At 42.2% G+C, this 12,236-nt stretch overlaps 1 protein-coding gene across 1 annotated transcript in view; it reads right to left on the bottom strand.

The window, feature by feature from the left end:
- The window catches only part of LOC139383110 (chloride channel protein 2-like), a 195,282-nt gene that overhangs the window by 56,825 nt on the left and 126,221 nt on the right, over window positions 1-12,236 (bottom strand). Inside the window, exons 7-11 of the mRNA XM_071127427.1 lie at window positions 7,217-7,295; window positions 5,966-6,091; window positions 3,721-3,805; window positions 2,374-2,475; window positions 1,774-1,858 (exon numbers count right to left, since the gene is read on the bottom strand). Of these exons, the coding sequence (XP_070983528.1) occupies window positions 1,774-1,858; window positions 2,374-2,475; window positions 3,721-3,805; window positions 5,966-6,091; window positions 7,217-7,295 (477 nt within the window). The remainder of the gene's footprint in view (window positions 1-1,773; window positions 1,859-2,373; window positions 2,476-3,720; window positions 3,806-5,965; window positions 6,092-7,216; window positions 7,296-12,236) is intronic.

The following is a 12,236-nucleotide window of genomic DNA, read 5'->3' as shown; positions in this document are numbered from 1 at the left end:
TTGGTCAGTTCCTGGATAGGACACCAGATGCTGCTGGAAGTGTTGGAGGGCCAGTAGGAGGCACTCTTTCCTCTGGTCAAAAAAAATATCCCAATGCGGGTGCATGTATGGGACGTTAAACGGGTGTCCTGACTCCCTGAGGTCATTAAAGATCCCATGGCACTTATCGTAAGAGTAGGGGTGTTAACCCCGGTGTCCTGGCTAAATTCCCAATCTGGCCCTCAAACCATCACGGTCACCTAATAATCCCCAGTTTACAATTGGCTCATTCATCCCCCTCCTCTCCCCTGTAACTATTCCCCAGGTCGTTGCTGCAAATGAGAACGTGTTCTCAGTCAACTTACCTGCTAATATAACGGATAAATAAATAAAAATACAATTAAATACAATCCTTTGCTGTTGTTCTGGGATTGATTTGCACTTTTCGCAGCAAAGAAAAATTCACCTCTAGGAGACAGAATGAGTCTCCTTCCTGAGTGGTATGACGGCTGCGTAGTCCCATGGTGTTTATACTTGCGTACTATTGTTTGTACAGATGAACGTGGTACCTTTAGGTGTTTGGAAATTGCTTCCAAGGAAGAACCAGACTTGTGGAGGTCTACAATTTTTTTCTGAGGTCTTGGCTTATTTCTTTTGATTTACCAATGATGTCAAGCAAAGAGGCACTGAGTTTGAAGGTAGGCCTTGAAATACAGCTACAGGTACACCTCCAATTGACTCAAATGATGTCAATTAGCCTATCAGAAGCTTTTAAAGCCATAACATAATTTTCTGATATTTCCCAAGCTGTTTAAAGGCACAGTCAACTTAGTGTATGTAAATGTCTGACCCACTGGAATTGTGATACAGTGAATTATAAGTGAAATAATCTGTAAACAATTGTTGGAAAAATGACTTGTGTCATGCACAAAGTAGATGTCCTAACCGACTTGCCAAAACTATAGTTTGTTAACAAGAAACTTGTAGAGTGGCTGGAAAACAAGTTTTAATGACTCCAACCTTATTGTATGTAAATTTCTGAATTCAAAAGTAAGTATTCAGACCCTTTACTCAGTACTTTGTTGAAGCACCTTTGGAAACGATTACAGCCTTGGGTATGACGCTACAAGCTTAGCACACCTGTTACTTGGTTGAGAATGCCAAGAGTGTGCACAGCTGTCATCAAGGCAAAGGTTGGCTACTTTGAAGAATCTAAAATGTAACATATATTTTCATTTGTTAAACACTGTTTTTCATACTACATGATTCCATATGTGTTATTTCATAGTTTTGATGTCTTCACTATTATTATACAATGAAGAAAGTCAAAATAAAGAAAAACCCTTGAATGAGAAGATGTCTTGAAACTTGACTGGTACTATATATATATATATATATATATATATATCCCATATTGGTCCCAAGCTCCTACCCAAAGCATTGAAGCAGATATGAAAGATATGATTGGATAGGTATAAGCAACACAGCAACAATGATTCCTTTCAGAGGGCAAGGAGAAGCTTTACATTAGTGCTATCCCAATCTACATGAAGTGCCATGGGGTAGGTGCTAGGGGGTGATTTTGGAATCAACAACTTATTGTGGCAGAAATACACCAAGAGTCTGACTCACCCTCTCATTACAGAGAGAAATAGGGTTGGAGATGGAGGAAAGGAATAATGAAATGGCGTTAGAGAGACTGGGGCTCGCTCTCCTGACTCTCCTCTCCCTCTGATTTTCCTGTGAGATTATAACCAGACCCCACCGGCCATGGTGTGGCTTAGAGGAACTAACCTTGCCTGCCATGAACTGTCCGAAGCCGGGGGGAAAGGTTAGCGTAGACACCAGCAGAGTGACCAGGGCTGGGTACAGCAGACGCCTGAGAGAAGAGGAGAGAGAAAAGAGGGAGGGTGAGAGGGGAGTAGGAGAGAGGGAGGGAGGGTGAGAAGAGAAAAGAGGGAGGGTGAGAGGGAGAAGAGAGTAGGAGGGAGGGAGGGTGAGGGGAGAGTAGAATAGGAGGGAGGGGAGGGGGAGAGAAGAGAAAAAAGGGAGGGTGAAAGGAGGAGGCAAGAGGGTGTTTAGTCATTACTGTTTATTCTTCAAAACCAAACTGTCCACAAACCCTTCACATGGCTGAGTGATATACAGAACATTACATTAATTTAGAAGTCTGAGGATTGTTAATTCATCAGTCTGGTAGGGAGATGAGTAAACACCATTCATTAATAAACACTTGTCAAGATGAATGTCTTCATTTATCTCTGCTGTGGAGAGATCTGCATCAAAGGAGCTGCTTTCACAGCATAATCTATCTGTGTGTGTGACAGTAGGATACAGGGACTCTCTGGGACCCAGTAGGGGTTGCTGTCTGACGATGATGACATCATGACTTACTTCTTCATGAGGAACTTGTTGATGGTCTTCTGTTTCCTGATGAACTGGACTATCAATCTGTTCAGGTAGACAAACAATGCCCCGCCAAAACCACTGGCAATACTGTGGAGGGGGAGAGGATGGAGGGTTGAGAGAGGAGAGGAAGCAGAGGAAGGGGGGCAATGGAGAAAAGAGGGACAGGGAGATTAAAAGCAGAAAATTAGTTGGAGAAATGTTTACAGGTTTATGTATATAAGCTTGTGTTTTAAATAAGAACCAAGTATGTGTACACTTTGTGTAAGAGGTAGTAGGAGAGAGATACTGAGTTTCTCCACCCACCAGAACCAAGCAAGGCCCTTTAAGAACTACTTTCCAAAGTTCCCCCTCAGCTACAGCCAAGTATATGAATGCTCATAAATTCATGTTCCTGCATAATTAATTCTGTCAAATACTCCTGAATAAATGATGAATAGATGAGGTAGAATAATTTGTACACGTTTTAAAGCCATTGTCTGAAACGTATGTATGAATGTGTGTGTGTATATTCTCAGAACACCACATGGGTACCAGTGAAAGTTTGAAACATAAATCCAGAGGCTAGAAGAGGTGTACTATACAAAGGTTTGCCCCAGCTAGCATGTAGCAGAGACGACAAACTTCCCCCGCTCTCGCGATGTCCGAGTTAACTGAAACACTGACCGATTTTCCCCATAAGACATCTGAGAGGGAGAGAGTACTGAATTAAACACATACAGGGGCATACAGACACACAAACTCTCTCTAAAAGTGTGATAAGACTGCTGTTCTCTGGAAGCAGTGTTTTGTTCGATTATGTTCTGCTCAGATCCCAAGTGGGAGGACATCCTCCAGACAAAAAGGAGAAAAAAAAGGGGGGATTTTCTTCTCTTTGGGAGCCCACGCAGAGTTAAGCACAGGGCTGTTCTTTCATCTGAGATGGAAATAGAGAGATAGAGGGGAGCTCCTCGTTCTCTCTATCTCCCCAGCAGCCCCCTCTCTCTCCCACTCCCTCTCCCCTGAGAGGCTCTGGTCTAATTCAGTTCTGTGGTAAGCCTGGAGGCTACGCTACTACGGTAACAGCAAGCTAAAATAAGACGTCCTAAATGCACCACCTCACTGGCTGAATTATCCATGTTAGGTGACTACCATCAGGAGGCTATCCTCCTGTACTCCAGCTTTCACTGGCTAACAGAGGCAACAAAGAGCTCACTGGCTAACAGAGGCAACAGAGAGCTCACTGGCTAACTGAGGCAACAAAGAGCTTACTGGCTAACAGAGGCAACAAAGAGCTCACTGGCTAACAGAGGCAACAGAGAGCTCACTGGCTAATTGAGGACAACTTAGACTCACCCAATGACAGCGAAGGCTGGGAGCTCCTGGAGGTCAAAGGGGAAGTCCAGACGGAAACGGGTTTTAAACAGAGCTGTGATGGTCTCTGTGTAGGAGGGAGGGATGGAGAAAGAAATAGTGTGATTCATCATTATCAAAATGTTTTTAAGGGGCTATATACACAGTACAGACCTTACCTCAATGTTTGATTGGGGCAATAGAGCATATTGGTCATTCCACGAAATTAGTGCCTTGTCTCTTGAATATTTAAGTAGAAATTGTGTACCAATATTGAATTTTAAAAGCCTATTATATTTAATGAAGTGCCCTGTAATATAGACCACATGGATAATTCTATAAATCTGATTTTTAATATGAATAAAGGCTTGCTAAAGGGCCAAAACAGCATTTTGATATGTCCCTCCGTGCACCCACTGACTTTTTGGAAGATTTGAACCCACTTAACCCCGAAATGTCTCAATTTCCACCATCATTGTAAAGCCCTAATTATACTGTTGCTTTGACAAATTCAGTTCTGAACATGATTATTTATTTAATGTTATTCATTTACGTCGGTGCCTCATTTGAATGTCCAACCTGTATCGTGAACGGAAACATTTCATATCCAATAGTCAAACCTTGGAGTAAAAGCAGTCAGCTGGTTGTACTCTTTTTGGTCATTTTCTGGTGTTTTGTGGTGGAAAACCTAGCAGGTCGAACATAACACGACAACCTGTTACCCATAGATAGACAGGGTAGAACTATGTTGTGACGCTTGCACACAATATCACAAGGGGATTTATGCCCGATTTAACAACCCTGTTACTTTATTTATTTATTTGACACTTTATAGGCACATAATTTACTCATTTTTCATTTAACCTCCTGAGATGGGAAAACTAGTTTTTTATGAAGTTGAACAGGTGCCCTTTATGACAGAATGTTAAAACGAGGTGAAATCAAAAGTTATTTTAACATCTCAAAAAGGCACTGAATTGGTGGAGTGACCCATATACACCAAAAAGGCACTGAATTGGTGGAGTGACCCATATACACCAAAAAGGCACTGAATTGGTGGAGTGACCCATATACACCAAAAAGGTTTACGCAACATGCAACATTTTCAAAGATTTTACTGAGTTTCAGTTCATATAAGGAAATCAGTCAATTGAAATACATTCATTAGGCCCTAAGCTATAGATTTCACATGACTGGGAACACAGATATGTATCTGTTTGTCACAGACACCTTAAAAAAAGGTGGGTGCGTGGATCAGAAAACCAGTCAGTATCTGGTGTGACCACCATTTTCCTCATGCAGCACGACATCTCCTTTGCATAAAGTTGATCAGGCTGTTGATTGTGGAATGTTGTCCTACTTCTCATCAATGACTGTGTGAAGTTGCTGGATATTGGTGGGAACTGGAACATGCTGTCGTACATGTTGATCCAGAGCATCCCAAACATGCCCAATTGGTGACATATCTGGTGAATATGCAGGCCATGGAAAAACTGGGACATTTTCAGCATCCAGGAATTGTGTACAAATCCTTTCCACATGGGGCCATGCTTTATCATGCTGAAACATGAGGTGATGGCGGTGGAGTAATGGCACAACAATGGGCCTAAGGAGCTCGTCACAGTATCTCTTGCATTTTAACGATGCCAACTTGAATGCACATTGTGTTCCCTGTCCGTAACTTATGCCTGCCCATACCATAACCCCACCACCAACATGGGGCACTCTGTTCACAACGTTGACATCAGCAAACCGCTTGCCCATTCAATGCAATCTGTCTGGTAAAGTTGAAACTGGGATTCATGCATGAAGAGCACACTTCTCTAGAGTGCCAGTGGCCATTGAAGGTGAGCAATTGCCCATTGAAGTCAGTTATGATATCGAACTGCACAGGTCAAGACCCTGGTGAGGACGTCAAGCATGCAGATGAGCTTCCCTGAAACAGTTTGTGCAGAAATTGCTTCAGTTGTGCAAACCCACAGTTTCATCAGCTGTCCAGGTGACTGTAATGATCATGCTGTTAAATCAGCTTCTTGATATTCCACACCTGTCAGGTGGATGGATTATCTTGGCAAAAGAGAAAAGCTCACTAACAGGGACGTAAAACTAATTTGTGCACCAAATTTGAGAGAAATAAGCTTTTTGTGCGTATCAAAAATGTCTGTGATCTTTTATTTCAGCTCATGAAACCAACACTTTACATGTTCCGTTGATATTTTTGATCAGTATACATGTAGACCGGTCTTACCCTCGTCTCTATTCCACACGGCCAGGACTCTGAAGATGAAGGCACTGAAGGTGGCAGCGAAGAACCCTCTCCAGTAATTCCTCACCGCAAAGAACGTAGAAGTTACCTCAATACTGAACAGCACACCTACAAAACACACACACATAATCAATTTCTCAGGAACATGATCAAATTAGCTATACTCCAATCAGGGGAGTGAAGGGGGAAGGAGTGAACCTTGCAATTTCCAACCCAACCAGTATCAGTCAGTGAATGTTATCCCACTGGGCACACCACATCATTTCAAAGTGGATAATTGGGTCAGATTTGTTTGAGACGTTGATCAATGAGATTACAATCTATACATTCACCCACTCAAAAAGACTGCCAAAAGTTAGTTGAATTTCAATGTGTTATCACTAAATCAAATCAAACTAAAGTTTAAATGCACTTTAAATTCATGTTTGATTTAGTTCTATTCTTTAACACAGATGTTTTGTTGAGATGGAGACATGAATCCAACATATCAATTATTACATTTGTAGACAAACTGGAATTCAAAGTCAGTGGCACAGATTGAACTAAGTAGAAGATATAGCACCTTCAAATGTTGATATTTGGTTGTGTTGATAATCAAACAATTCAATATCACTAAATTACATTTGATATCAACCAGAGATTGAAACCTCAGGCCTATGTACTCTATTTTTAGTTGAATCCTGGGTTGAATTGAGACAATAGTTGATGACTTTGGAAATAGTATACAGGCCTAAATAGCATCATTGATGATATGAGTGATATAGCATGGTGACATTTAATTTGCTCTGTTAAACCTACCCCTTGGAATGACTGATAGCTACAGTGACTACTTAATTATTCATTGGAGATCTGTCAATCATTTTCATGAAAGCACACTGGTAATAGTCAGAGACAAACAGCCTAGCCCCTGCTTAGCTATGACATGTGAAAACCCTGGATGGTAGGGCAGCTGTAGATAGATTAATTGTCCAGTAGGAGGTGCTGCAGCGTATATATATTTTTCTGATAGTAACCAAATTGAAGATCTGACTGTTTTAAAGGTACAAATTCAACTTTTACACAAGAGTGTCGATGTTAATATTTGGTTACCATGATGACAATCCTGTTTTTGAAATTTCCCCCTCAAAACAGTTTACATTGATGACTTTTTTTCAAATCAAATAGATTCCACGTCCCAATAAGATGACAAATTACACTGAAACAACATTGATTCGACCAGTTGGTGCCACTCACCTCCTATAGGGGCAGCGAAACAGCAGCCCACTCCCACAGCACAGGCAGCTGCCAACATCTCAATGTTTCTCGACTCATTCTGTTAACACATAGGGAGAGGTGTGTTCACACACACACGGCCGTTGTCGGGATGTAGGCTTAGCAGTGTGGAAGGAGGCAGACAAGGATGTTGCTTTTTTTTTTTTTACAGTGCCTTCGGAAAGTATTCAGACTCCTTGACCTTTTCCAAATTTTGTTACGTTACAGCCTTATTCTAAAAATGATTAAATCGTTTTTTTCCCTCATCAAATCTACACACAATGCCCCATAATGACAAAGGGAAAAACTGTTTTTTTTGTTTTGTTTTTGCTAATCACATTTGCATAAGTATTCAGACCCTTTACTCAATACTTTGTTGAAGCAACTTTGGCAGCGATTACAGCCTTGAGTCTTCTTGGGTATGGCATTACAAGCTTGGCACGTCTGTATTTGGGGAGTTTCTCCCATTCTTCTCTGCAGATCATCTCAGGCTTTCAGGTTGCACAGCTATTTTCAGGTCTCTCCAGAGATGTTCGATCGATCGGGTTCAAGTCCGGGCTCTGGCTGGGTCACTCAAGGACATTCAGAGACTTGTCCCAAAGCCACGCCTGCGCTGTCTTGGCTGTGTCCTTAGGGTCATTGTCCTGTTGGAAGGTGAACCTTTGCCCCAGTCTGAGGTCCTGAGCTCTCTGGAGCAGGTTTTCATCAAGGACCTCTGTACTTTTCTCCATTCATCTTTGCTTCGATCCTGACTAGTCTCCCAGTCACTGCCACTGAAAAACATCCCCACAGCATGATGCTGCCACCACCATGCTTCACCGTAGGGATAGTGCCAGGTTTCCTCCAGAAGTGACGCTTGGCATTCAGGCCAAAGAGTTCAATCTTGGTTTCATCAGACCAGAGAATCCTGTTTCTCATTGCCTGAGAGTCTTTAGGTGCCTTTTGGCAAACTCCAAGTGGGCTGTCATGTACCTTTTACTGAGGAGTGGCCACTCTACCATAAAGGCCTGATTGGTGGAGTGCTGCAGAGATGGCTTTCCTTCTGGAAGGTTCTCCCATCTCCATAGAGGAACTCTGGAGCTCTGTCAGAGTGACCATCAGGTTCCTGGTCACCTCCCTGACCAAGGCCCTTCTCCCCCGATTACTCAGTTTGGCTGGGCGGCCAGCTCTAGGAAGAGTCTGGGTGATTCCAAACTTCTTCCAATTACGAATGATGGAGGCCACTGTGTTCTTTGGGACCTTCAATGCGGCATTAATGTTTTGGTACCCTTCCCCAGATCTGTGCCTCGCACAATCCTGTCATCTCAGAGGTCTAAGGACAATTCCTTCGACCTCATTGCTTGTTTTTTTCTCTGACATGCACTGTCAACTGTGGGACATTATATAGACAGGTGTGTGCCTTTCCAAATCATGTCCAAGCAATTGAATTTACCACAGATGGACGCCAATCAAGTTGTAGACACATCAAGGTAGATCAATGCAAACAGGATGCACTGGAGCTCAATTTCGAGTCTCATAACAAAGGGTCTGAATACTTATGTAAATAAGGCATCCGTTTTTTTATTTGTAATACATTTGCCAAAATGTTTAAAAAACTGTTTTCGCTTCGTCATTATTGGGTATTCTGTGTAGATTGGTGAGGATTTTTTTTTATTTAATCAATTTTAGAATAAGGCTGTAACATAATGTGGAAAAAGTCAAGGTGTCTGAATACTTTCCGAAGGCACTATGTGCAAAAATGGGATATAAATAAGCACCCAAAGTAGGCTACTACATTATTTACAAAATAATAAACAGGACGAAGAGCAATATCAACTGGATTTAAATCAATAAGTCAGCCCACTGACCTCCCCCAGGGCAGGCCTTAGTAATGACTGATAGCAATTAGCATGCACAAGTATAGCCCAACCTACCAGTCACAGCTGTTGTGGATGAAATGCAGAGTTTAAATACATTTTACCCATAATGCATTTCACCATACCATTTCACCTCAACAGGTTGGCATGAACAGTTGAAGTGTCAATCAGCAGTTGAAACAATAACAAAGCAGTCTCCCCACACACTTCAATAAAAACCTGAGGGATATGGCTGGAGAAATGTATGCACTACAAAACGAATGGACAGAGCTATGGATGCAAGGACTGACCATCCATGATATCATGTTTTGAAGTTATAATTGTTTGTTTGCTTTTACTTTGTTAACAAACATTGGAGTGTAACAAGCTTATATTTTGGGTTCTGGTGAGGTGCAAAATTTGAACTAAGCTCATGAGGCACTTATAAGTAAAATACTAAAAGAATCAATGGGTACATTTCATTAATTCGCAAACTCGGTCCTGGGGACCCCAAGAGGTGCATGCTTGGATTCAGCTGTGTAGTAATAGGGGAAAACCAAAACGTGCACCCCTTGGGGTCCCCAGGACCGAGTTTGTGAAACGCAGAGTTAAAATGTTTGCCTATCTCCAATTATGAGGACAAATAAAGTAAGCAACCATTCACATTTCTTCAACTTTGCTTGAGCGCTAAAGCTTTTTTTATTCCTAAAAATGATCACTTTGTAGGTAATATTTTAATTAACAAATGCATGAAGTAATTTGTGTGGAATCGCAAAAAACTAAATCAAATCGGCATACGCAACCACAAACTCTCATAGGTTACATTTCTCAGCAATCAAAATAGCAGAGAACATTCCTGCAAATAAAATAAAGCTTTCAAAAAATCAGATTTGATCAAATTGACTTGCTTTACTAGAAGGCACCGAGAGATTGGATCTGTGACACTGCCCAAACAACCACAGGGTACGGTCGAATGAAATACAATTTCTACAAACACAGTATAGCATGGGACTACAGATGGATTACAGATGTAATATGGACAGGTGGTAGAGAGATGGGATATGGAGTCCAGGAGAGGAGGAAGTTATGGTGGATATTCTGCCCTTCCAGCAATGATTTACATTGTTTCCAATGAGGTTTGGCTCCTTTAAGCAACATGTTAGTGAAACAGAGAGGGGTGAGTGTAGATGTGTCCTAAATACACACACACAATTAGTATGCCATAAAATGCGGCATATTCATATACAGTACAGATACAACACAGAGAGGAGGGGGGAAGAGAGAGAGGATGAGGGAAGGAGAGAGGCTAGAGGGAGCAGAAGATTAAGGGGAGACGGACAGAGAGACAGACAGGGTTATGCAGCAAAAGAGTGCTCCACTCGAGGGGACTTGAAGGTCTGCTTCAAAGATTCTTCATTGCCCCGGTCCACCAGACCCCCCATCCCTTCACTCTCTCACACACACACACACACACACACACACACACACACACACACACACACACACACACACACACACACACACACACACACACACACACACACACACACACACACACACACACACACACACACACACACACACACACACACACACACACACACACACACACACACACACACACACACACAGCAGTTGTCTCTCATCTTCAGAGTACAGAGAGATGAGTCAAAGATTCCCTCCCTCTCATTCCCTCTGTCTCCCAAGGCCCAAGTTGAACAAGCATAGAAAGTTGAAAGACTATCTCTCTACTCCTCAATGCCTGATTCTCTGTCTTTACCTCGATATCTCTCTCCCTTGCTTTAAAAACTTTTCTTCATTTATATATCTCTACATTTATTTATTGCTCCCTGTATTATAGCTATGGAGATTAAAGATGAGATGTATTTCATTTGTTTGCAAATAACGTGCTGGTTTAAATATTTATTATGTGTATATTACTTGTCTAAATGTATATTGTGTGTGTGTGTGTGTGTGTCCGCACACGCATATTCTGGACATACACTCAGAAGAACAGTCAAGAGTGAAAAAAACATTCTCTCAACCAGTAACATGTGACGTGTTTTTCTCCAAGCCACTAACAGGCCGGGTGTGGTATTGAGCCGATGCAGACATGAGCAGTCGATTAAGAGGAGGAACAATTTTGGAGTTTACGGAAACAAAGGAACTTTCCCACATACAACTAACCTACAGTTCTGTCTTAAGGGAGAGGGAAGTCTGTTCAGTGAATTACTATGGTATCTCAACCACATTGGAGTTGGTTTGCCTGCATGATCAGTGGCTACAGTAGATTATAGATATAGTGATGCACTGATGGTTTAAGATGTACTGTGGTTTAAAATGTGAGGTTTATGAGTGAGAGGACTGAAAAAAGTTAGGGTATGGAAGTGAAATATCAACAAAAGGCAAGTATACTGGCTAAAGAGGAAAGCAAAGCCAGGTCAGAAAGGGAACCTGAGCGCCCGCCTCAGCTGAGATTCGACCAATTAGATGCTAGTAACATTCACGCCTACCTTATTTGAGGGTATATTAAGCTGACTGGTTCTGCTCATAGAGATCATCCTGACAAACTTGCCCTCTAAATATACCTCTGCTGTTTTCAACAAAGACCTCAGCGATCACTGCCTCATTGCCTGCGTCCGTATGGGTCCGCGGTCAAACGACCACCCCTCATCACTGGCAAGCTAAACTAATCACTAAAACACTTCTGCGAGCAGGCCTTTTTAATCGACCTGGCCCGGGTATCCTGGAAGGAAATTGACCTCATCCCGTCAGTAGAGGATGACTGGTTGTTCTTTAAAAGTGCTTTCCTCACCATCTTGAATAAGCATGCACTTTCAAAAAATGTAGAACTAAGAACAGATATAGCCCTTGGTTCACTCCAGACCTGACTGCCCTCGACCAGCACAAAAACATCCTGTGGTGTACTGCACTAGCATCAAACAGTCCCTGCAATATGCAACTTCTCAGGGAAGTCAGGAACCAATATACACAGTCAGTTAGGAAAGCAAAGTCTAGCTTTTTCAAATAGAAATTCACACCCTGCAGTATTAATTCCAAAAAGTTTTGGGACACTGTAAAGTCTATGGAGAATAAGAGCACCTCCTCCAAGCTGCCTGCCCCCCCCCACCAAGCTGCCCCCCACCCCCACCGCTTCTCCTTCACCC

This window comes from Oncorhynchus clarkii, chromosome 24, assembly GCF_045791955.1.
Source record: "Oncorhynchus clarkii lewisi isolate Uvic-CL-2024 chromosome 24, UVic_Ocla_1.0, whole genome shotgun sequence".
Taxonomy (NCBI): Eukaryota; Metazoa; Chordata; class Actinopteri; order Salmoniformes; family Salmonidae; genus Oncorhynchus; species Oncorhynchus clarkii.
The sequence above is the reverse complement of the archived record's forward strand: the minus strand, read 5'-3'. Positions and strand labels throughout refer to the sequence as shown.